Source organism: Mobula birostris, chromosome 16, assembly GCF_030028105.1.
Source record: "Mobula birostris isolate sMobBir1 chromosome 16, sMobBir1.hap1, whole genome shotgun sequence".
NCBI classification, from domain to species: Eukaryota; Metazoa; Chordata; class Chondrichthyes; order Myliobatiformes; family Myliobatidae; genus Mobula; species Mobula birostris.
The window spans coordinates 56,456,221-56,483,436 of NC_092385.1; the positions used below are offsets into that span (position 1 = coordinate 56,456,221).

At 47.6% G+C, this 27,216-nt stretch overlaps 1 protein-coding gene across 3 annotated transcripts in view; it reads left to right on the forward strand.

Moving 5' to 3' along the window:
- Positions 1 to 27,216, forward strand: part of srgap3 (SLIT-ROBO Rho GTPase activating protein 3) — a 301,106-nt gene that overhangs the window by 260,807 nt on the left and 13,083 nt on the right. For all 3 annotated transcript variants that reach the window (XM_072280674.1, XM_072280676.1, XM_072280675.1), the window contains 6 exons: positions 652 to 757; positions 2,555 to 2,782; positions 4,372 to 4,451; positions 19,728 to 19,908; positions 24,885 to 25,034; positions 26,772 to 27,099. In XM_072280674.1, the coding sequence (XP_072136775.1) occupies positions 652 to 757; positions 2,555 to 2,782; positions 4,372 to 4,451; positions 19,728 to 19,908; positions 24,885 to 25,034; positions 26,772 to 27,099 (1,073 nt within the window). The remainder of the gene's footprint in view (positions 1 to 651; positions 758 to 2,554; positions 2,783 to 4,371; positions 4,452 to 19,727; positions 19,909 to 24,884; positions 25,035 to 26,771; positions 27,100 to 27,216) is intronic.

Sequence of the window (27,216 nt, forward strand, 5' to 3'; positions counted from 1 at the left end):
GTCACTGACCGACAGGAAAGATATCGGATTGAAAGAGAGCAGAGAAAATTTATAAAGATGTTGCTGGGGCTTGAGGGTCGGAGTTATAGGGAAAAGTTGAATAGATTAGAACTTTGTTCCCTAAAGCATTGGAGAATGAGGGAAGATTTGATAGAAATATCAAAATTATGAGGAGTACAGATAAGGTTAATGCAAGCAGGCTTTTGCCACTGAGGCTGGCTGAAACTAGAACCTGAAGTCATAGGTTAAGGGTGAAAAGTGCAATACTTAAGGGGAACCTGAGGGGGATCTTCACTCAGACAGCGCTGAGAGTGTGGAACAAGTGGCCAGTGGAAGTGGTGGATGGGGATTCATTTGGAATATTTAAGAGAAGTTTGGATGAGTATATGGACGGGAGGGGTATGGCCCAGCTGCGGGTTGATGGGACTAGCAAAATAAAGGTTTGGCATAGGGCGGATGGGCTGAATGGCCTGTTCCTGTGCTGTAGTGATCTGTGATTCTATGTAGCAGCACTTTAAACTACTAGCCATGTTGTAACTGGCTCCTACAGGTCAAAGCAATGTGACTGTGTGCATGGATTCCCTCTGCCACTGTGAGGGAGGGATGGTAGAGAGAAACACATCAAGCTTTCCCCTCTTCTTCATCCCACAGAGATCGACAGCGTTGTGGAGAGGATCCACCACATCCAGCAGATCATTGTGACACTCTCGCGGACCGTCATTATCGTGATGAGATACCTCTTTGCCTTCCTCAACCAGTGAGTGCGTTCCCAGCCCTTCCCATTTTTCCGTCTCACACTCCTTGGATTCTGAGTGTCATTCCCTTCCTCCCTCAACCGCCACCGATTCTTCTGCTGCTGCCAGGCCGTGGATTCCGAAGTTGGGGGGCACAAAGGTGCGGCTGGGAGAGCCAACGCCTCAGGCAATCGGAGATCCGGGTTCATACTGACCTCGGGCACTCCCTATGTGGAGTTTGCACGGTTTTCCTGTGACAGTGTGGCTCTCCCTCTCCCCCCCGGGTGCTCAATCTTCGTCCCATATGGCCGGTGGGTTGGATGCAGGGGAGTGGTGGAATGTGAGCAGAGTTGATGGTGGTGAGAGCCGAGTGTAAAGGGGCTGAAGAGCCTGCTGCCACACTGTGGGAAGTGCAGACGTCTTGACACCACTGTGCTGGCAGCTCCCATCAGATGTCTGCCTCCCCTACCATGTGCCAGGCTGCTGCACCCTTTCACATATCAGCGGGGGCTGCTTCTCGCCTTCTGATTGCATTGTAGCCCCACCCCGTTTATATCTGATCATCCAGTAGAGCGGGGGGCAAGGAGGGATGAGGATGTCCTAGTAGACTTACTCCTGGGGCTTGCGAAGATAGGCTATGTGTGGCTCCTAAAAGTGGGTAGTGGAGGGTTCTGCCTGGCGGCGTTGCCTGGGTAACCGTGGAGAGGGAACGTGCAGTGCCCCCCAGTACCATGGAGGTTTTCCAGGACCTTTGGGCACCGTAAATGCCATTCTTGACAGGGATGGGAACATTTTAATTTAATTTTGTTTGTATTGTAGTTCTGTTAGTCACTGTTATTGTCTGTTTTTTTGTAGTATTTTGTAGCATTGTAGAATGTCATTTGTAATAAAGGTATTTTTGTAAAAAAAACAAGTGTGGGCAGGCTGTTCAACTTGTGGGTCATTCAGAGCTCAGCCCAGTTCTGCGACTTTGTCCAGTCCATCACAGACACCGTGAAAAGGCGCCAAAGTGTGATCAGAGGCAGGACCTCAGACCAGTGGTCCCCAAACTCCGGGCCGCAAACCGATACTGGGCCGCGAAGCATACAGGGGTGCAGCGGTAGCTGGAGCGCACCCAGCACATCTTTAAGAAAAAAGCCGAAATAAACAAGCTAATTAATTAGGTGCCGCCCAGAAGCCAGTCTTCATTAGAGGAACTGAGGTGGAGAGAGTCAATAACTTTAAATTCTTCGGCATTAAGGATCGACGTTTCTCTCTCTGAAAAGTGTCAGAGGATCTGTCCTGGGACCAGCACGTAACTGTCATTACAAAGAAAGCATGGCAGTGCCTATACGTTATTAGAAGTTTGTGTAGATTCAACATGTCACCTCGATCCTGACAGCCCTGTCTTTTCAGCCTGTCTGGGCTGGTGTTTAAATTGACCAAACAATGGAACAGCTAAAGGCTCCAGCGCCCTGGAAAGAGGAGTGAACATCGCATAGAGCAAGTGAAATCGGCAATCGCCTCTGATCTGGGCTGACATTTACATGCCAGGCGGCACTTAATTAATTAGCTTGTTTATTTCGGTTTTTTTCTTAAAGATGTGCTGGGTGCGTTCCGGCCACCGCTGCACCCCTGCATGCTTCGCGGCCCGGTATCGGTCCGCGACCCGGAGGTTGGGGACCACTGCCTCAGGCTGACTGACCTGTCCAGGGTCCGGGTGTGGTAGGAACACTGTTGCACAGGACAGGGGCCTTCTGCGGGGGTCTGGTGGCTCGGCATGCACAGGAGAGGCAGGACTGCTGTTGGGTGACGGTGCTGTTGGGTCTTTTGTTTTCCAGCCTCTCCCAGTACAGTGACGAAAACATGATGGACCCCTACAACCTGGCCATCTGTTTCGGCCCGACCCTGATGCCTATCCCCGAGGGACAGGACCCAGTTTCCTGCCAAGCCCATGTCAATGAGGTGATCAAAAGCATCATCGTGAACCACGAGGGCATTTTCCCCAGCCACAAGGAGCTGGACGGGCCAATGTACGAGAAGTGTATGGCTGGAGGCGAGGAATACTGGTAAGGAACGGCTGCCACCTAGCACAATGACCCACACTCGGAGACTCGGCCTGTGACTGCCACCCTTGTTCCCCAGCAACCCCCCATCACTGCGCTGACATTAATCTAAGCGTCCCAGCCCGATGCTCACCTCTTGTCACTGACTGGTATGTCTGTCCTTTACCTGGTGGAGTCGCATGCAGACTGATCACAGAAAGTGCCGGGATGCTTGGCAGGTCTGGCAGCATTCGTAAAGAGAGAAACAGGAGCAGAATTAGACCCATCGAGTCTGCTCCACCATTCCATCATGGCTGATTTATTATCAATCTCAACCCTATTCTCCTACCTTCTCCCCACAAACTTTGACACCCTTACTAATCAAGAACCTACCGACCTCCACTTTAAATATATCCAAACTTGGCCCCCGCAACAGCCTGTGGCAGTTAACTCCTCCTCATCTCTGTTCTAAAGGGATGATCCTGCACAGTGCCCGCACTACAGGAGACATCTTCTCCTGAAGACACACACTCAGTGATTCAGGAACAGCTTTTTCCCCTCTGCCGTCTGATTCCTAAATCACTTTTTCAATATTTATTATTTCTGTTTTTGCATGATTTTTAATCTCCAATATACGTATACTGTAATTGATGTATTTATTTTTCTTCTAGATTATGTATTGCATTGAACTGCTGCTGCTAAGTTAACAAATTTCACGACACATGCCGGTGATAATAAACCTGATTCTGATTCTGATTCTAGGACCTTCAATATTCGATAGGTTTCAATGAGATCCCCCTCGATCTTCTCAAATCCAGCAAATAAATGTCTAGAACCATCAAACTCTCCTCATACATTCACCCTTTCATTCCCGGGATCATTATCGTGAACTTCCTGGGGATTCTCTCCAATAACTGCACATCCTGCCTTAGATAAAGGGTGCAAAGTTGCTCTCAATACTCCAAGTGTGGCTGACCCACGCCTTATAAAGCCTCAGCATTACATCCTTGCTTTGACATCCTTATCTGAAACTGAGATAAAGCTTCAGAGCAATGAACTTCCAATCAGGTTTGCTGTGTACCTCCCAACATCTTCTGTCTTTATTTCAAATTGCTCAGTTTCCAATTACTCTGACATCTCTGGCTTCTGACAGATGGGGCAATACGAGACCCTCAGTTCTGTGGATCAGTGTTACATGGCATGCATGCCGCGTTGCAGAAGGGACACCGCGTTGATGGATCGTCTGGTGTGGAATCCTCATTCTCTGCATGCAGGGAGCTCTGGGAGTAAGGAATTAGAGACACAATCTCCACATGATGGGGCAGAGCTCAGGACAGAGACCATCGCACGCAGGCATCCCCATCCCGGACACTCGGCCTTTGATCCGTTCCTGACGCACTCCCCTCTCCCATGAGAAAGTGAGCTAGCTCAGACAGACTTCCTTAACCTCCCCTCCCTCTGACGTCACCACCTCTATGGAGTTCCTGTAATACCTGGAACAGCACCCCCCCCCCCGCCCTGTGTAGACTCCTGAAGCAGGTTGTCCCTGGCCTTCAGTAAGCCCCAGGTGAGCACAGCAGATGCCTGGCTAACACTTCTGTCCTCTTCTGCAGTGACAGCCCCCACAGTGAGCCAGGGACCATCGACGAGGTGGACCATGACAATGGAACGGAGCCCCACACCAGCGATGACGGTACGTCAGGTACCACCACTCTGTTGAAGGGTGGGGGGAGTCTATTACTGCAGGGGACAGCTGCCTGCACCCACCGCAGAGCCACCTCAGGAGGGACACTCAACAGGGTCTAACATCATCCGAGCAGTAGCTTGGTACTTGCACAGAGATTTCTGGTGTCCATGCCGGATCGTCCAGTACAAGTCATGTGTACACCTCAGCTGGGGGAGATGATATTAGAGTCACTGGGTTGTTCAAATATTACAATCTCACAGTTCCTTCAACCTATGGTACACAAGCCAGTGTTACACACTGTCACATACATCCACCCCAGTGAAACAAACCATCCCACACACCGGTCCCAGTCCCAGTGCAACACACTGTCCTAAACACACGAGCCAGTGCATCACACTGTCTGACACTCACGTCCCAGTGCATCACACTGTCCCACACACACGTCCCAGTGCATCACACTGTCCCACACACCCGTCCCAATGATTCACACTGTTCCACACACGTCTCTGTCCATCACACTGTCCCGCACACACGTCCCAGTGATTCACACTGTCCCACACATGTCTCAATCTATCACACTGTCCCACACACATGGCCCAGTGTGTCACACTGTCCCACACACATGTCCCGGTGCATCACACTGTCCCACACACGTCCCAGTGCAACACACTGTCTTAAACACACCTGTCCCAATGTGACACACCATCCCACACACATGTCCCAGTGCGTCACACTGTCCCACACACATATCTCAGTCCATCATACTGTCCCACACACATCCCAGTGCAACACAGTGTCTTAAACACTCCTGTCCCAATGTGACACACCATCCCACACACCTGTCCCAGTGAGACACAATGTCCCACACACAAATCTCAGTGTGACGCTCTGTCCCACACACCCCTCCCTGGACTGAGGATAAACTGTTGGGAGGTTTAGAGGTGGTAAGAATGGTGTGAGGTGTGATGTGATGCAGATCAGGTTGGATTGAACGTCACTCACATTCTGCCTGCCCGGTATCACAGACACTGTACCAGGGGGAGTACTCCGGCTTGTGTCGGACTCTTTTCAAATCCCCAGTGCTCTACGAGGAAGGACCTGACACTGTGGTCAACTGTCTTCACCTGTGTCATGAGCCCAAGTCCAGTGTGGGAAAGCTGCACTCTCTTGTATCTGTTAAGCTGGGGCCCATCTGATCTCTCAAACGATTTTCAACGGGCTACTTCACTGAAGATTGGTAACCATTTCTACCCCCCCCCCCACCCCCAGTGTTCTGCTCAGTATTCGTCCCCAAACATCATCGCTCAAACACTGAGGGTGTCTGGTCATCATCACCAGAATGGCAGGTGGACCCTGTGGGCTCAGCACTGGCCACTATGGTGAGCACACTACAACCCTGGCTACCAGAGGTAACCTCAGTATCTGCAGAAGAGCAGAGCCTGGCAGGTTTCATTGAAACAGAGTTAGAAGGCATGAGTTCAGGGTAAGGAAGTTCAAAGGGGACACGAGAAAGTGCATTTTCACCCAGATAATGGTTGGGTTCTAGTTTGTTCTTCCTGTAGAGGTAGAGATTGTTGAAACTAGTTAAGAAATAATTAGACAAGCATGGACCATGAGAGATAGAGCAAAATTAGGCCATTCAGCCTATTGAATCTGCTATGTCATTCAATCATGGCTGATTTATTATCTCTCTCAACTCCATTCTCCTTCCTTCTCCCCGTAAGCTTTGACACCCTGACCAATCAAGAACCTATCAACCTCCACTTTAAATATACCCAATGATTTGGCCTCCACAACTGTCTATGGAAATGAATTCCACAGATTCACCACCCTCTGGTTCAAAATAATTCCTCCTCATCTCTAAAGGTTTGTCCTTCTATTCTGAGGCTGTGCCCTCTATTCCTAGACTCTCTCATTTTTGGAAACATCCTCCAAGACATTGCAGGGTTGCGAAATGAGATTAATATAGTTGATGGTTAGTATAGACATAGTGGTTTCTATGTTGTACAAGTATCTCTGCAGGCCTTCCTTTCTCTCAGGAGGGTGGGGGTTGGGGGTAGCTGGTGTGTGCCTCCCTCTAGTGGGCACTCTGACACACTGCACCCTTCAGCTCTCTGAGGTGGTTCTGCCGCGCGAGGCTGTGGAGTGCGGGGAACCATTTGTGTGGCACACTCTGACCTCAAATCGGAGCGAATGAGGGACGAAGCTGAAAGACTATTTCTGCTCCACAGGGAAGCTGGACCTGCTCAGTGCTTCCAAGGTTTCCAGCTGCTGTTTGTATTTCAGCATCTGGGTTATCTACATGTGATTCAGGGAAATTTTTTTCCGTTTTCCCTTAAAGAATTCTGCGTGTATTATTGAAGCTGTTTCCATATATTGTAAATTTAGTTTATTTAACCCTGGATTTTTGACCTTTTTAATAGTACAATGTTATCTAAAGCATCTCTTAATTTGTTAGGCTTCTTTTTCTTGAACTTGATCATAGGGTCACAAAGCTTGAAAAAAGGCCCTTTGGCCCAACTGGGCCATGCTGACCATGTTGCCCAGTAAGTTAATTCAATCTGACTGCTTTTGGCCCACAGTCCTCCCAGCCTCTCCTTTCCATGTGCTTATCTAAATGGTGTTTAAGTGCTGCTGATGTTCCCGCTTCAACCATAATTTCTGGCAGCTCATTACAAATAGCCACCACCCTCTGCGTGAATAATTTTCCAACTCCTATCATCAATGTCCTGAATGATGAAGCCCAGCATGCCAGACACCTCCTTAATGACCCGGTCTACTTGAGGTGCTGCTTCGGCACACTCTGCACTTGCTCTTCAGATCCCCCTGTTGCATCCCACACCCCAGAGCCTTATCATTCACCATACAGGTCCTATCCCCCTGTTACATTCCTCACCCCAGAGCCTTATCATTCACTGTACAAATCCTATTCCCCTGTTACATTCCACTCCCCAGAGCCTTATCATTCACTATACAGGTCCTATCCCCCTGTTACATTCCTCACCCCAGAGCCTTACCATTCACTGTACAAATCCTATTCCCCTGTTACATTCCTCACCCCAGAGCCTTATCATTCACCATACAGGTCCTATCCCCCTGTTACATTCCTCACCCCAGAGCCTTATCATTCACCATACAGGTCCTATTCCCCTGTTACATTCCTCACCCCAGAGCCTTATCATTCACTATACAGGTCCTATCCCCCTGTTGCATCCCACACCCCAGAGCCTTATCATTCACCATACAGGTCCTATCCCCCTGTTATATTCCTCACCCCAGAGCCTTATCATTCACTATACAGGTCCTATCCCCCTGTTGCATCCCACACCCCAGAGCCTTATCATTCACCATACAGGTCCTATCCCCCTGTTACATACCACTCCCCAGAGCCTTATCATTCACCATACAGGTCCTATCCCCCTGTTACATTCCTCACCCCAGAGCCTTATCATTCACTATACAGGTCCTATCCCCCTGTTGCATCCCACACCCCAGAGCCTTATCATTCACTATACAGGTCCTATCCCCCTGTTACATTCCTCACCCCAGAGCCTTACCATTCACTGTACAAATCCTATTCCCCTGTTACATCCCACACCCCAGAGCCTTATCATTCACTATACAGGTCCTATCCCCCTGTTACATTCCTCACCCCAGAGCCTTACCATTCACTGTACAAATCCTATTCCCCTGTTACATTCCACACCCCAGAGCCTTACCATTCACTATACAGGTCCTATCCCCCTGTTACATTCCTCACCCCAGAGCCTTATCATTCACTCTACAAATCCTATTCCCCTGTTACATTCCACTCCCCAGAGCCTTATCATTCACTATACAGGTCCTATCCCCCTGTTACATTCCTCACCCCAGAGCCTTATCATTCACTCTACAAATCCTATTCCCCTGTTACATTCCACACCCCAGAGCCTTACCATTCACTATACAGGTCCTATCCCCCTGTTACATTCCTCACCCCAGAGCCTTATCATTCACTGTACAAATCCTATTCCCCTGTTACATTCCACTCCCCAGAGCCTTATCATTCACTATACAGGTCCTATCCCCCTGTTATATTCCTCACCCCAGAGCCTTATCATTCACTGTACAAATCCTATTCCCCTGTTACATTCCACTCCCCAGAGCCTTATCATTCACCATACAGGTCCTATCCCCCTGTTATATTCCTCACCCCAGAGCCTTATCATTCACTGTACAAATCCTATTCCCCTGTTACATTCCACTCCCCAGAGCCTTATCATTCACTATACAGGTCCTATCCCCCTGTTACATTCCTCACCCCAGAGCCTTATCATTCACTGTACAAATCCTATCCCCTTGTTACATACCACTCCCCAGAGCCTTATCATTCACTATACAGGTCCTATCCCCCTGTTACATTCCTCACCCCAGAGCCTTATCATTCACTCTACAAATCCTATTCCCCTGTTACATTCCACTCCCCAGAGCCTTATCATTCACCATACAGGTCCTATCCCCCTGTTACATTCCTCACCCCAGAGCCTTACCATTCACTGTACAAATCCTATTCCCCTGTTACATTCCACACCCCAGAGCCTTATCATTCACTGTACAAATCCTATTCCCTTGTTACATACCTCACCCCAGAGCCTTATCATTCACTGTACAGGTCCTATCCCCCTGTTACATTCCTCACCCCAGAGCCTTATCATTCACCATACAGGTCCTATCCCCCTGTTACATTCCTCACCCCAGAGCCTTACCATTCACTGTACAAATCCTATTCCCCTGTTACATTCCACACCCCAGAGCCTTATCATTCACTGTACAAATCCTATCCCCTTGTTACATACCTCACCCCAGAGCCTTATCATTCACTGTACAGGTCCTATCCCCCTGTTACATTCCTCACCCCAGAGCCTTATCATTCACTGTACAAATCCTATTCCCCTGTTACATTCCACTCCCCAGAGCCTTACCATTCACTATACAGGTCCTATCCCCCTGTTACATTCCTCACCCCAGAGCCTTATCATTCACTGTACAAATCCTATTCCCCTGTTACATTCCACTCCCCAGAGCCTTATCATTCACCATACAGGTCCTATCCCCCTGTTACATTCCTCACCCCAGAGCCTTACCATTCACTGTACAAATCCTATTCCCCTGTTACATTCCACACCCCAGAGCCTTATCATTCACTGTACAAATCCTATTCCCTTGTTACATACCTCACCCCAGAGCCTTATCATTCACTGTACAGGTCCTATCCCCCTGTTACATTCCTCACCCCAGAGCCTTATCATTCACCATACAGGTCCTATCCCCCTGTTACATTCCTCACCCCAGAGCCTTACCATTCACTGTACAAATCCTATTCCCCTGTTACATTCCACACCCCAGAGCCTTATCATTCACTGTACAAATCCTATCCCCTTGTTACATACCTCACCCCAGAGCCTTATCATTCACTGTACAGGTCCTATCCCCCTGTTACATTCCTCACCCCAGAGCCTTATCATTCACTGTACAAATCCTATTCCCCTGTTACATTCCACTCCCCAGAGCCTTACCATTCACTATACAGGTCCTATCCCCCTGTTACATTCCTCACCCCAGAGCCTTATCATTCACTGTACAAATCCTATTCCCCTGTTACATTCCTCACCCCAGAGCCTTATCATTCACTGTACAAATCCTATTCCCCTGTTACATTCCACACCCCAGAGCCTTATCATTCACTATACAGGTCCTATCCCCCTGTTACATTCCTCACCCCAGAGCCTTATCATTCACTGTACAAATCCTATTCCCCTGTTACATTCCACACCCCAGAGCCTTACCATTCACTATACAGGTCCTATCCCCCTGTTACATTCCTCACCCCAGAGCCTTATCATTCACTGTACAAATCCTATTCCCCTGTTACATTCCACACCCCAGAGCCTTACCATTCACTATACAGGTCCTATCCCCCTGTTACATTCCTCACCCCAGAGCCTTATCATTCACTCTACAAATCCTATTCCCCTGTTACATTCCACTCCCCAGAGCCTTATCATTCACTATACAGGTCCTATCCCCCTGTTACATTCCTCACCCCAGAGCCTTATCATTCACTGTACAAATCCTATCCCCCTGTTACATTCCTCACCCCAGAGCCTTATCATTCACTGTACAAATCCTATTCCCCTGTTACATTCCACACCCCAGAGCCTTATCATTCACTCTACAAATCCTATTCCCCTGTTACATTCCACTCCCCAGAGCCTTATCATTCACCATACAGGTCCTATCCCCCTGTTATATTCCTCACCCCAGAGCCTTATCATTCACTCTACAAATCCTATTCCCCTGTTACATTCCACTCCCCAGAGCCTTATCATTCACTATACAGGTCCTATCCCCCTGTTACATTCCTCACCCCAGAGCCTTATCATTCACTGTACAAATCCTATTCCCCTGTTACATTCCACACCCCAGAGCCTTACCATTCACTATACAGGTCCTATCCCCCTGTTACATTCCTCACCCCAGAGCCTTATCATTCACTCTACAAATCCTATCCCCTTGTTACATTCCACTCCCCAGAGCCTTATCATTCACCATACAGGTCCTATCCCCCTGTTACATTCCTCACCCCAGAGCCTTATCATTCACTGTACAAATCCTATCCCCTTGTTACATACCACTCCCCAGAGCCTTACCATTCACTATACAGGTCCTATCCCCCTGTTACATTCCTCACCCCAGAGCCTTATCATTCACTGTACAAATCCTATCCCCTTGTTACATACCACTCCCCAGAGCCTTATCATTCACCATACAGGTCCTATCCCCCTGTTACATTCCTCACCCCAGAGCCTTATCATTCACTGTACAAATCCTATCCCCTTGTTACATACCACTCCCCAGAGCCTTATCATTCACCATACAGGTCCTATCCCCCTGTTACATTCCTCACCCCAGAGCCTTATCATTCACTGTACAAATCCTATCCCCCTGTTACATACCACTCCCCAGAGCCTTATCATTCACCATACAGGTCCTATCCCCCTGTTACATTCCTCACCCCAGAGCCTTATCATTCACTGTACAAATCCTATCCCCCTGTTACATACCACTCCCCAGAGCCTTATCATTCACTGCACAAATCCTATTCCCCTGTTACATTCCACTCCCCAGAGCCTTACCATTCACTATACAGGTCCTATCCCCCTGTTACATTCCTCACCCCAGAGCCTTATCATTCACTCTACAAATCCTATTCCCCTGTTACATTCCACTCCCCAGAGCCTTACCATTCACTATACAGGTCCTATCCCCCTGTTACATTCCTCACCCCAGAGCCTTATCATTCACTGTACAAATCCTATTCCCCTGTTACATTCTACTCCCCAGAGCCTTATCATTCACCATACAGGTCCTATCCCCCTGTTATATTCCTCACCCCAGAGCCTTATCATTCACTCTACAAATCCTATTCCCCTGTTACATTCCACTCCCCAGAGCCTTATCATTCACTGTACAAATCCTATCCCCTTGTTACATTCCACTCCCCAGAGCCTTACCATTCACTATACAGGTCCTATCCCCCTGTTACATTCCTCACCCCAGAGCCTTATCATTCACTGTACAAATCCTATCCCCTTGTTACATTCCACTCCCCAGAGCCTTATCATTCACTATACAGGTCCTATCCCCCTGTTACATTCCTCACCCCAGAGCCTTATCATTCACTGTACAAATCCTATCCCCTTGTTACATTCCACTCCCCAGAGCCTTACCATTCACTATACAGGTCCTATCCCCCTGTTACATTCCTCACCCCAGAGCCTTATCATTCACTGTACAAATCCTATCCCCTTGTTACATACCACTCCCCAGAGCCTTATCATTCACCATACAGGTCCTATCCCCCTGTTACATTCCTCACCCCAGAGCCTTATCATTCACTGTACAAATCCTATCCCCCTGTTACATACCACTCCCCAGAGCCTTATCATTCACCATACAGGTCCTATCCCCCTGTTACATTCCTCACCCCAGAGCCTTATCATTCACTGTACAAATCCTATCCCCCTGTTACATACCACTCCCCAGAGCCTTATCATTCACTGCACAAATCCTATTCCCCTGTTACATTCCACTCCCCAGAGCCTTACCATTCACTATACAGGTCCTATCCCCCTGTTACATTCCTCACCCCAGAGCCTTATCATTCACTCTACAAATCCTATTCCCCTGTTACATTCCACTCCCCAGAGCCTTACCATTCACTATACAGGTCCTATCCCCCTGTTACATTCCTCACCCCAGAGCCTTATCATTCACTGTACAAATCCTATTCCCCTGTTACATTCTACTCCCCAGAGCCTTATCATTCACCATACAGGTCCTATCCCCCTGTTATATTCCTCACCCCAGAGCCTTATCATTCACTCTACAAATCCTATTCCCCTGTTACATTCCACTCCCCAGAGCCTTATCATTCACTGTACAAATCCTATCCCCTTGTTACATTCCACTCCCCAGAGCCTTACCATTCACTATACAGGTCCTATCCCCCTGTTACATTCCTCACCCCAGAGCCTTATCATTCACTGTACAAATCCTATCCCCTTGTTACATACCACTCCCCAGAGCCTTATCATTCACCATACAGGTCCTATCCCCCTGTTACATTCCTCACCCCAGAGCCTTATCATTCACTGTACAAATCCTATCCCCTTGTTACATACCACTCCCCAGAGCCTTATCATTCACCATACAGGTCCTATCCCCCTGTTACATTCCTCACCCCAGAGCCTTATCATTCACTGTACAAATCCTATCCCCCTGTTACATACCACTCCCCAGAGCCTTATCATTCACCATACAGGTCCTATCCCCCTGTTACATTCCTCACCCCAGAGCCTTATCATTCACTGTACAAATCCTATCCCCCTGTTACATACCACTCCCCAGAGCCTTATCATTCACTGCACAAATCCTATTCCCCTGTTACATTCCACTCCCCAGAGCCTTACCATTCACTATACAGGTCCTATCCCCCTGTTACATTCCTCACCCCAGAGCCTTATCATTCACTCTACAAATCCTATTCCCCTGTTACATTCCACTCCCCAGAGCCTTACCATTCACTATACAGGTCCTATCCCCCTGTTACATTCCTCACCCCAGAGCCTTATCATTCACTGTACAAATCCTATTCCCCTGTTACATTCTACTCCCCAGAGCCTTATCATTCACCATACAGGTCCTATCCCCCTGTTATATTCCTCACCCCAGAGCCTTATCATTCACTGTACAAATCCTATTCCCTTGTTACATTCCACTCCCCAGAGCCTTATCATTCACTATACAGGTCCTATCCCCCTGTTACATTCCTCACCCCAGAGCCTTATCATTCACTGTACAAATCCTATCCCCTTGTTACATACCACTCCCCAGAGCCTTATCATTTACTGCACAAATCCTATTCCCCTGTTACATTCCACTCCCCAGAGCCTTACCATTCACTATACAGGTCCTATCCCCCTGTTACATTCCTCACCCCAGAGCCTTACCATTCACTGTACAGGTCCTATCCCCCTGTTACATTCCTCACCCCAGAGCCTTATCATTCACTGTACAAATCCTATCCCCCTGTTACATTCCACTCCCCAGAGCCTTATCATTCACCATACAGGTCCTATCCCCCTGTTATATTCCTCACCCCAGAGCCTTATCATTCACTCTACAAATCCTATTCCCCTGTTACATTCCACTCCCCAGAGCCTTATCATTCACTATACAGGTCCTATCCCCCTGTTACATTCCTCACCCCAGAGCCTTATCATTCACTGTACAAATCCTATCCCCTTGTTACATACCACTCCCCAGAGCCTTATCATTCACTGTACAAATCCTATCCCCTTGTTACATACCACTCCCCAGAGCCTTATCATTCACTGCACCAATCCTATTCCCCTGTTACATTCCACTCCCCAGAGCCTTACCATTCACTATACAGGTCCTATCCCCCTGTTACATTCCTCACCCCAGAGCCTTATCATTCACTCTACAAATCCTATTCCCCTGTTACATTCCACTCCCCAGAGCCTTACCATTCACTATACAGGTCCTATCCCCCTGTTACATTCCTCACCCCAGAGCCTTATCATTCACTGTACAAATCCTATCCCCCTGTTACATTCCACTCCCCAGAGCCTTACCATTCACTGTACAAGTCCTACCTGGCAGATCTCCCAAAATGTAATACCTCACATTTATCTGGATCAAAAGCCATTTGCCAATCCTTAGCCCACAAACCTTGCTGATCAAGATCCCATTGTCATTTTTCATATCCTTCTACACTATCTAGGACACCACCTATCACCTGCAAAATTACTAACTCTGCTCTTGTACATTCAGATCCAAGTTATTTATATACAGTAAATTACAAACCACACAGGTCTCAGTGTTGACCCCTGTGGTATACCACTTAACACAGTCCTCCCGTCTGAGAAACAACTCTCGATCATCACCCTCTACTTCCTACGACTGAGCTAATTATGAATTCATTCCTCTACCTGCACCTGGATCCCATGCATTCTAACCTTTCAGACTAGTTTGCCCTGGGAGACCTTGTCAAAACCTTAGTAAATTCCACATAGCAATATTCACTGCTCCCTTGGTTACCTCTTGGAGGAACTTAACGAGATATGTCTGACACAACTTCCTACACACAGAGCTATGCTAACTATCCTGAATCAGACTTTATCTCCCTAGATGTTGGTACAGCCTGTTCCTCAGAAACCCCTCCAGCAATTTACCCACCGCCAATATCAGACTCACTGGCGTGTAGTTCCCTGTCTTGTTTTTGCTTCATTTTTAAACATTGATACTACATTAGCTACTATCCATTCATCCAGAACCTCACCAGTGACCAGAGAGAAACCAAAAATCTCTTCAAAGGCCCTTGCAGTTTCTTCTCTTGCTCCCTACAAGGTCTGATGATGCCCAGGCCAGGCCTGGGGATTCATCCACCTTAAAGCCTCTAACAACTCCCCCATGCTAATCTGTATGTTGTCCAAGACAACACCATTCATCTTCCCCATTTCCTTAACTTCCATCATATTCTCCACAGTAAAATCTGAAGAAAAATATTCATTAAAAATCTCTCCCATCTCCTTTGGCTCCACACACAGACGGTCATGCAATCTTTAAGGAGACATTCTCTCTCCAGCCATCCTTTTACTCTTAATATACTTGTAGAATCTCTTGCCATTTTGCTTCATCTTGCTTGTCAGATCCTTCTCATATCTTTTTTTTAACCCACTCCCAATTTCTCTCATAAGCGCACTCCCACACTTCTTATAATCTCCAAGAGATTCACTCATTCCCAACTGCTCATATGCAATGAATGCCTCCCTCTTTTCCTTAAACAGAGCCTCAATTTCTCCAATCAACCAGGGTTCTCCAAACCCGCCAGCCCTGCCCTTCACTCTAACAGGAGCATACTGGCCCTCTCTTGACACCACATTTGTAAACCTCGCACTTGGCAGACCCTCCATTCTCTGCCAACAGTCACACCCAATCAATCGCAGCAAGCTCATCCCACGGCTCCTGAATTTGCTCTGCTTCAGCTCGGTACCCTAGCGGTCATATCCTCTCCCTAACTGTATCAAAACTAATATCATTATGGTTACTGATCCCAAAGTGTATGAGCACAGGCAGTTCTGCCACTTGCCTACATCATTGCCCAGAAGGAGGTCCAGCATTGTACCTTCTCTTGTAGGTTCCTCCATACAATTCCTGGACACATTTCATAAATTCCACTCTGTCCAACTCTCTGACACTAAGGCTGGTCCAGTCAATATTAGGGAAATTAAAATCTCTTACTAATACTACCTACTATGTTCACAACTAGGTGCAATTGTATATCTGTTCCACCATTTCACACTGACTACTGGGAGGGGGTCTATAATACAATCCCATCAGAGTTGACCATCTCCTTCTTGTTTCTAAGTTCTATCCACGTGGCCTCAGTAGAAGATCCCCAGAATATCCTCTCCATGTCCTCTTGCAGTAAGAAGGCAACTCCCCTTCCTCTCTTGCCTGCAGCTCTATCAGTACCCTGGAATACTGAGCTGCCAATCCTGCCCCTTCCTCAACCTCTGCCCTCCTCCCTTCTCTGATACATTTGTGCTGCAGTCGGTTCTTCTTCCTGTGGATTGAGGAACAGGTAAGTGGATCATGAATTTCCCCAATGATCTTTGCTCAGATTGACTCTGCCTCCAGACCTAGCTGGACCTGGTTATCTACTCTGAAGCAATGGATGCTTAGAGTGGGGCCAGATAGGAGTTTATAAGATTACGAGGGACATGGATAAGGTAGGCAGCAGTATCTTTTCCTCTGGGTCAGAATTTCTAATATTAGGTAGCAAGTATTTAAGACAATAGGGGGCAAGTTTAAAGGAGATATTTGGGGTAAGTTTTTATACACAAAAAAGTGGTGAGTGTCTGGAATGCACTGCTTGGGGTGGGAATGGGAGAAGATATGATAGAGACACTCAGATAGGCGGAGAATGGAGGGATTTGCACCGTGTGCATGCAGAAGAGATTAGGTGTCTTTCGATGAATTAGTTCAGCGTGACATTGTGGCTGAATAGCCTGTTCCTGTGCTGTTGTACGTAATTTGAACTGGAGCCCGTGCATTTCTCCTCTACCTGTGTCCAGTCTGGTCCCATCACCCAGTACTCCCATAGGCTGCCTGTCCTTTGACAGCCTGCGTATAATGTCACCGTTTTCAGCTTCCAGCACCTCACTTCCACCCCAGCCACCCACCCCCAATACTGTAACTCCTAAAAGCCCCAGCTTGTTCAGACCACTACATCTTCTCTGCTTTTAATCGGTTCACCATCCTCAACTGTGCATTCTTTTTCCCCAGTCCTACACCCTGGAATTTTCCCTGCTAAAACCCTCTGCCTTGTTACACCCCATACAACATCCTTTCTGACCTAGTATGTTCTACAATGCTTCGACTTTTTTTGTATAAAGTCACATGTCATGGAAATAGGCCCCTTGACCCACTTGTCCATGATTTTACACCCGTCCCAACTTATTCTCCTTCAACTCACCCCAGACTCTGCCCCTCACCCACGCACCAGGGACAATTTACAGCAGCCAATAACCTGCACAACCTTAGGATGAGGGACGAGACAGTGGAGACCAGAGGAAACCCACACCTTCACAGAGAGCACCTGCACACTCCACACGGACAGCAATGGAGGTCGTGATTGAGTCAAGGCCTTTGGCACCTTGAGGCAGCATCGCCACTGTGCCACTGAGGAAAAAAATATTTATTTAGCACTTGTTACCTATCTACCAGCCACATCAGACATAGGAGCAGAATTAGGCCATTTGGTCCATCAGGTCAGCTCCACCATCTCATCGTGGCTGATTTATTATTCCTTCCATTCTCCTGCCTTCTCCCCATAACTTTTGATGCCCTTACTAATCAAGAACCTATCCTCCTCACCATTATATATACACAATGGCTTGGCCCCCACTGCATCACTGTGCTATTGCTACCCTTTATTTACCCTGTGACATGGCCTGGCATGTTAAGCGTGCTATTCAGAACATAGAACATTGCAGAACATTACAAAACCCTTTAGCCCACAATATTGTGCCGACCTTTTAACCTTCTCTAAGATCAATCTACTCCATTTTTCCATCATCCACGTATCTACCTAAGAGTTCTTAAATGTCCCTAATGTGTCTGCCTCTGCCACAGCTCCCGGCAGCATGTACCATATATTCACAATTCTTTGTGTAAAAAAACTTATCTCTGACGTCCCCCATACTTTCCTCCAATCACCTTAAAATTACGCCCCCTCCTATTAGGCACTCCCACTCTGGGAAAAAGTCTCTGTCTATCTACTCAATCTTTGCCTCTTATCATCTTCTAGATAGATAGATATACTTTATTAATCCCGAGGGAAATTTGGTTTCGTTACAGCCGCGCCAACCAAGAATAGGGCGTACATATAGCAATACAAAAAACACAAACAATCAAACAACAAAATACAAACTATGTCAGATGGAAAATAAGTCCAGGACCAATCTATTAGCTCAAGGTGTCTGACCCTCCATGGGAGGAGCACCTCTATCATGTCATTTCTCATCCTCTTTCTCTCCAAAGAGAAAAGCCCTCACACACTCAATCTTTCCTCATCAGACATTGTGGAGGAAAAATTAAGCTTGAGGACTAAGGGTTAACAGAAACATGGGGATAGCATAATAAAGAACAGAGTGGGTCTACGTTTCTTGTACTAACTGACAATACATCACGTCATTAATGAGGAACCGTTGACCTTCATCTGAGAGGCAACGTGATTAATGGTTTGTTTTACACTCTGATCAATGTGGAACCGATTGTGTAGATGCCCAATTTTGTGTAAATAGTGGAAACAGTGTCTTGAGACCTGCTGGCCTAATGTGATTGGATTTGCTATATAAATTTGAACTGTAACCTTACATTGGCAGAGTCATTGTTCCCTGGAAGGATGACTCCCTGTGATATCACGAAATAAAGGCGGTAACTAGTTTTGAGATCTTTGGCTACTTTTGTGTTTGATCATTACTAAATTCTCAGACGGAATCGCACTCTAATCCATGCAGCACCCTGTTAAATCCCCTCTGAACCCTCTCTAAAGCTTCCACATCCTTCCTATAATGAGGCAACCAGAATTGAACATGATATTCCAAGTGTGATCTAACCAGGGTTGTACAGAGCTGTAACATCACCCCACAGCTTTTGAACTCAATCCCCCAACTAATGAAGGCCAGCGCATCATATGCCTTCTTGGCAACCCAATCAACTAACTACAATTTGTTGTTGTAGGACTTCACTCCTCAGCCAGACTCCACCACTATCCCCCGACAGCATGGAAATGCTCTACTTCTCCAAGCATGCCCAAAGGCCTTGCTCATCGTGGTTGTAAAGTAGTCCAAGAGGGAGCATGAATTTAAGGTGAATGGCAAAAGTCAGCAGGAACTGAGTGAGAGTTTTCATGGTCATGGAGAAAGAGTGGGGTGTGGAGTAGCTGGACGGTTCTCTGTCCTAGATGAATGGACTCTTCTTGTGCTCTACCTTTCAATATATCCAAATTACAGTCATCACCCTATAATGCCCCACAACGTGCCCCTTCCTGAAGTTGTTTTCCACCAAACCCAGCCTCCAAGGGAACATGAGGCTGACAGTATCTGTCTGTAATAGTGACCATCACTGTCTCTCTGTCACCCTCTGCAGAGATTGAGCAGATCGAAGCCATCGCCAAGTTCGACTACGTTGGCCGCTCGCCACGGGAGCTGTCGTTCAAGAAGGGAGCCTCCCTGCTGCTGTACCACAGAGCCTCCGAGGACTGGTGGGAGGGACGGCACAATGGGCTGGATGGTCTCATCCCACATCAGTACATTGTGGTACAGGACATGTAAGTGTCTGTCCCCAGGGGGTGGTGCAGGACGTGTGTTTGTCCCCAGGGGGTAGTGGTCTCATGGTGTGGTGGAACGTGGAACGGGTCCGTTGGCCCAAGTCGTCCATGCCAACTGTGTTGCCCAGCGAGCTTGTCCCATCTGCCTGTGTGTGGCCCAGAGATCTTTACACATCTCCTGTCCATGTACTTATCTAGATGTATTTTAAATGTTACCAATGTGCTTGCCTCAACCACGATTTCTGAAAGCTCATTCCAAATACACACCACCCTTTGTGTGAGAAGAAGCCTCTTATGTCCCTTTTAAATCTCTAGCCTCTGGCTAAACCCTATTGTTTTTAGCTTATCTTCCTTGAGAAAAAGGTTTTCACATTGTCTATGCCCCTCCTGATTTTATATACCTCTACCAGGTTACCCCTCAATTTATAGACAATAGGTGCAGGAGTAGGCCATTTGGCCCTTCGAGCTAGCACCGTCATTCACTGTGATCATGGCTGATCATCCACAATCAGTATCCAGTTCCTGCCTTATCCCTATAACCTTTGATTCCGCTATCTTTAAGAGCTCTATCCATCTCTTTCTTGAAAACATCCAGAGACTTGGCCTCCACAGCCTTCTGGGGCAGAGCATTCCATACATCCACCACTCTCTGGGTGAAAAAGTTTTTCCTCAACTCCGTTCTAAATGGCCTACCCCTTATTCTTAAACTATGGCCTCTAGTTCTGGACTAGCGGGAACATGTTTCCTGCCTCCAGCGTGTCCAATCCCTTAATAATCTTATATGTTTCAATAAGATCCCCTCTCAGCCTTCTAAATTCCAGAGTATACAAGCCCAGTCGCTGCAATCTTTCAACATATGACAGTCCCGCCATCCCTGGAATTAACCTTGTGAACCTACGCTGCACTCCCTCAATAGCAAGAATGTCCTTCCTCAAATTTGGAGACCAAAACTGCACACAATACTCCAGGTGTGGTCTCACCAGGGCCCTGTACAGCTGCAGAAGGACCTCTTTGCTCCTATACTCAATTCCCCTTGTTATGAAGGCCAACATGCCATTAGCTTTCTTCACTGCCTGCTGTACCTGCATGCTTGCTTTTAGTGACTGATGTACAAGAACACTTAGATCTCATTGTACTTCCCCTTTTCTTAACTTGACTCCATTTAGATAATAATCTGCCTTCCTGTTCTTACCACCAAAGTGGATAACCTCACATTTATCCACACCAAACTGCATCTGCCATGCATCCGCCCACTCACCCAGCCTGTACAAGTCACCCTGCATTCTCATAACATCCTCCTCACATTTCACACTGCCACCCAGCTTTGTGTCATCTGCAAATTTGCTGATGTTACTTTTAATCCCTTCATCTAAATCATTAATGTATGTTGTAAACAGCTGTGGTCCCAGCACCGAGCCTTGCAGTACCCCACTAGTCACTGCCTGCCATTCTGAAAGGGACCCGTTAATTGCTACTCTTTGTTTCCTGTCAGCCAGCCAATTTTCAATCCATGTCAGTACTCTGCCCCCAATACCATGTGCCCTAATTTTGCCCACTAACCTCCTATGTGGGACTTTATCAAAGGCTTTCTGAAAGTCCAGATACACTACATCCACTGGCTCCCCCTTGTCCATTTTCATAGTTACATCCTCAAAAAATTCCAGAAGATTAGTCAAGCATGATTTCCCCTTCGTAAATCCATGCTGGACCTATCCTGTTACTGCTATCCAAATGTATCATAATTTCATCTTTTATAATTGACTCCAGCATCTTTCCCACCACTGACGTCAGGCTAACCAGTCTATAATTCCCTGTTTTCTCTCTCCCTCCTTTCTTGAAAAGTGGGGCAACATTAGCCACCCTCCAATCCACAGGAACTGATCCTGAATCTATAGAACATTGGAAAATGATTACCAATGCATCCACGATTTCTAAAGCCACCTCCTTAAGTACCCTGGGATGCAGACCATCAGGTCCCGGGGACTTATCAGCCTTCAGACCCAACAGTCTATCCAACACCTTTTCCTGCCTAATATAAATTTCCTTCAGTTCATCCATTACCCTAGGTCCTTTGGCCACTATTATATCTGGGAGATTGTTTGTGAAGACAGATCCAAAGTACCTGTTCAACTTGTCTGCCATTTCCTTGTTCCCCATAATAAGTTCACCCGCTTCTGTCTTAATTTTGGTCTTAACTATTTTTTTCCTTTTCACATACCTAAAGAAGCTTTTACTATCCTCCTTTATATTCTCGGCTAGTTTACCTTTGTACCTCATTTTTTCTCCGCGTATTACCTTTTTAGTTATCCTCTGTTGCTCTTTAAAAGTTTCCCAATCCTCTGGCTTCCTGCTCATCCTTGCTATGTTATACTTCTTCTCCTTTATCTTTATACTGTCCTTTACTTCCCTTGTCAGCCACGGCCTCCCTTTACTCCCCTTAGGTTCTTTCTTCCTCTTTGGAATGAACTGATCCTGCACCTTCTGCATTATTCCCAGAAATACCTGCCATTGTTGTTCCACTGTTATCCCTGCTAGGGTATTGTTCCATTGAACTTTGGCCAGCTCCTCCCCCATAGCTCCATAGTTCCCTTTGTTCAACTGTAATACTGACACTTCCAATTTTCCCTTCTCCCTCTCAATTTGTAGATTAAAACTTATCATATTATGGTCACTACCTCCTAATGGCTCCTTTACCTCGAGGTCCCTGATCAAATCCGGTTCATTGCACAACACTAAATCTAGAATTGCGTTCTCTCTGGTAGGCTCCAGTACAAGCTGTTCTAGGAATCCTTCTCAGAGGGACTCCACAAACGCCCTTTCTTGGGGTCCAGTACCAACCTGATTCTTCCAGTCTACCTGCATTTCCCACATTACAGGGACTAAGGTCTACACAACCTCTCCTTGTAGCTTAGACTCCCAAGTCCAAGCAACATCATGGTAAACGCTTCGTGCACTTTCTAGTTTAAGAACATCTTTTCTAATGACAGGGTAAATGAAACTATATACAGTACTCCACATGCAGTCTCGCCAGTGCCTTATATAATATACCAGCAGCATAACTTCCCAACTTCTGTACTCAGTGCCCTGAAGGATGAAGGTCAGTGTTCCAAACGCCTTCTCTCTGTGATAACATTTTAGAGTGAGCTATACACAAGAAGATCCTCACTCTTAAAAGGACTGCGCCCAGAATTTTGTGCAATAAGAACTCATCTCCTCCATAAGTACTTTCTCACCCATCATCTGACCGATGGGATTACCCAGACCTCTGGCTGCAAGAAAATCTGCAGGAAATTAGCAGGAGCAGGCCGCTTGGCCCTTCAAGCTTGCCCTATCACGCCTTAAGCTGGGCCAGTTTCCCACAGCCCCCAAACTCCCCCACCTTTCAAATATTTATACAGTATACCAGGGCAGTACGGTAGCTAAGTAACTGGAGTAACACTAGTACAGCCCCAACAGCCGAGGTTCAATTCTCACTGCTGTTGTTGTAAGGAGTTTATACATTCGTCCCACTTTCCAAAGAACTAAAGGTTAGGATAACTGGTCACATGGGTGTAATTGGGCCATGCTGTATCTCTGAATAAAAAAAATAAACATTTATCAGCCTCCTTTTAAATATCTCCAATGATCCAGCCTCCAGGGTAAAGAATACTATACCCTCTTGTTTGTGGCTATCCCACTGATGGGAACATCTCAACATCCCCTCAGGATCATATATCTTCCAATAAGATCACCTCTCTAAACTAAAACGAACCTCAGCTCTAAGCTCATTATAAACCTGGAGAATGGGCATCAGCAGAAACCGCGAAGAAGTTTTTTGCCAGTCCTTCCAGTGCAGGAGTTTGGGTTAGATCTGGTTTTGACTGCTATCCCAGCTGCAAGGCTTCTCAGTTGACCGAGCTTGGCTGATCTTAACTTACTCTCAACTTACTCCAGCTCCATAAAACACAGCTGCCATAATGTCAGTGTGCTCGATCAGAGGGGTGGCGTTGCACAGAGACAAAAGGGCAATAGCAGAGGGAAGTCGACTCCATGGCAATCGGTTAGTCAGCTTAGACTGGGTCCTCTCTGACACAGAGTAGTCAGAGCTTTACTTTGTAATAAGCCCCCGTCACAGCGTCCCTGGGTCAGAATGACAATCACCCAGGCTGACCCTCTGTGGTCTTTCAGGAGAGCGTGTCCGTATGCCCTCTCCGTGGGAGTATCCTGAAGAGAAGCTGGACCCTTCCCCTTCCCCTTCCCCCAGCAGATAACCTGGCAATCAATAACCCAGTGAATACAGAAGGTGATTTTTCCTGGCCGCCACCCATTTCAGTTCTATTTCCCATTCCCATTCCAACATGTAGGTCCATGGTTTCCTCCACTACTGCAAGGAGGCCACTGTCAGGCTGGAGGAACAACACCTCAATATTCCATCTGGGAGCCTCCAACCTGACAACATGAATATCGATTTCTCTACCTTCCAGTGGTTTCTTCCCCTACCCCTCTTTCTTTCCATTTCCCCATTCTGGTTTCCCTCCTACCCCTTCTCTTCACCTGCCCATCACTTCACTCTGGTGCCCTTTCTCCCTCCCTTTCTCCCATGGTGTACTGTTCTCTCCTATTAGAATCCTCCTTCTTCAGCCCTTGACCTCTCCTACCTATCGTCTCTCAGCTTCTCGCCTACCTTCTCCTCACCTGATTTCACCTATCATCTGCCAGCTGCCATCCCTCCCCACCCACCCCCCCCAACCACACACACCTTTTCATTCTGGCTTCTTCCTCCTTCGTTCCAGTCCTGATGAAGAGTCTCAGCCCAAAACATTGACCGCTTGACCTGCTGAGTTCCTCCAGTATTTTGCGTGTGTTCTGTTAAATAATTAAGATCGAGTTCCCCAGAGTATAACACTTCAAAGCTTCTTCATCAAGGTCATGAGAGATGCTTTGTAAATGCAAGGGTATTAACTGAAGGAATACTGACTTCTGCCTGCCTTCCTCAGGGATGACGCCTTCTCTGACAGCCTGAGCCAGAAAGCGGACAGTGAGGCAAGCAGCGGCCCACTGCTGGATGACAAGGCCTCCTCGAAGAACGACCTCCAGTCTCCTTCGGACAACTTGCCAGAGTTTTCCTTCGGAGGTATCCTGGGCAGGTACTCACCCCCTTTCTTTGACCACGGTCAGTTCGATGCCCCTTCAGTGAAGGCTCTCCGTGTGGCCTACCTCGCAGAAAGAGTTTAGAACAAATGGAAGCCTGCAACTCTTGACACGAACTGTCAAGATTTGCTGCCCAGTGAGTAAATGTCTCATTTAATGCCAAATAGGCTGAGGTTCCTCCTTCCGTAAAATAATACCGCCACTGCAATTCGTCCCTCTTTCTCAGTGCTGGCGAGATTGGGCTCATCCGCAATGCCACATAAGGATAAGTAGTCCAGTTGTGTAGGTGGTTAGCATGACACTACCACAGCACCACTGACCTGGGTCAGACTCCCATCGCTGACAACAAAGAGTTTGCACGTTCTCCCCCCCACCCCCCCCCATCACGTGGGTTTCCTCCATCTGCTCTTGTTTGCTCCCACACGTACAGGTTAGTAGGTTAATGGGTGGTATGGTTGTAATTGGGTGGCAGAGACATGCTGGGCCAGTAGGGCCTGTTACTGTGCTGTATCTCCAAACACAATGTCTGGAGCAGTGGAAGAAGTTGGTTTCAGAAGTCACTTGCATCATATAACTGACTGCATTTGTACTGCCCAGGTCTGTGGGTGTGTCAGGAGAGATAGGGAGAGTATTTCACACTGCGCACCATCCCAGGGACCAGAGTAAGACTGTATCAGCTATGACCCGGATTCAACCCCAATCCTGAGCTCTGTCTGTGTGGAGCTTTCATGTTCTCCCTGTGACTGCCGAGCTGGGCAGTCTCTTCCCTCAGTCAGAAGGTTTTAGGGTCACCCCTCACTTGACAGACTTCAGCATCGACAAGCACTGCCTTTCACCGGAGACATTAATGCAAAGGCTTGGCTGCCCTCTCGGATCAATGTGGGGACGCAGGGAGGAGAGCTGCTGCCTCACGGCTCCTTTGACCTGGGTTCAATCCTGACTTCAGCTGCTGTCTTTGTGGAGCTTGCATGCTCTCCCCGAGACAGGGTGAGCTTCCTCTGGGTGCTCTAGTCCTTCCCCGCGTTTCTAAGACGCCCAGGTTGGTAGATGAATTGGCTGCTGCCCATTGTGTAGGTGAGTGGTACAACCTGGAGGGAGATGATGGCGGTGTAGGGGGATTGGTGTAAATGGCTGCATGATGGCTGGCATAGAGTTGATGGGCTGCAAGAGCCTGTGTCTGTGCTGTACGACACTAAAATATTGCACATCCATATTTCCCTATGACATTGGAGGTCATTCAGTCTTAAGAGTCTGTGCTGATTCATAGAACAATCCCACTCTTCCGCTGGTTTTCCCTGTAACCTATTCTTCCCACAGTCCCATTAAGTCGCCACAGATTCCAGGACTTACCTACCCACTTGGGGCAGTTTAAAGCCACCAATTCATCCACTGACCCTGCACGTCTCTGGGACATAAGAACTGTGGCAGCCAGGGAAAACCCACACAGTCATAGGGAGAAGGGGAAACTCCACCCACACAGCACTCGAGGCGGGAATTGAACCCAGCTCACTGGGGGTTCGAGGCAGCGGCTCTACCCGCTGAACTAGTGGTACCACTGTGAAGGAGAGGAAGGAAATTTCCTGACCAATCTGTAGCTGATGCCACTGATCCACCTGATGTCACAATGGCCGTGCCTGGACTTAGTGGCTGTTCTAATAATGACCGCTCTTCCAATGCCCTCTGATGTCCATGACCTCTGAACCGATCTTCCAGTGCCGTCGTTTCCGTTTTAGGGTGCGCTTAAGGTCAGACGGAGCCGCCATCCAGCGGCGCCGGAGTGGAGGGGACGCCCACAGCCCGGTCAGGGGCTCCGGACCAGCCATCGATACACCCCCACGGGCAGCAGCCTGCCCCAGCAGCCCCCACAAGATCACCGTCAGCCGGGGCCGGATGGAGAGCCCGGAGAAGAGGCGGCTAGCCACCTTCGGCAGCGCCGGCAGCATTAATTATCCCGACCGGAAGAACCTGGCAGACGGGCACCCTATGCGGCAGACATCAGTCTCCACCCGTCACAGCAGCCTCGGCGACCACAAGGCATTGGAAGCAGAGGCACTGGCTGAGGTAATGATTAAATACAGATTTATTGGATGTATTAGATTAATGATTATCACGTGTGCATCGAACCATACAGTGAAATGCATCATTTGCATTAACAACCAACACAACCCAAGGATGTGC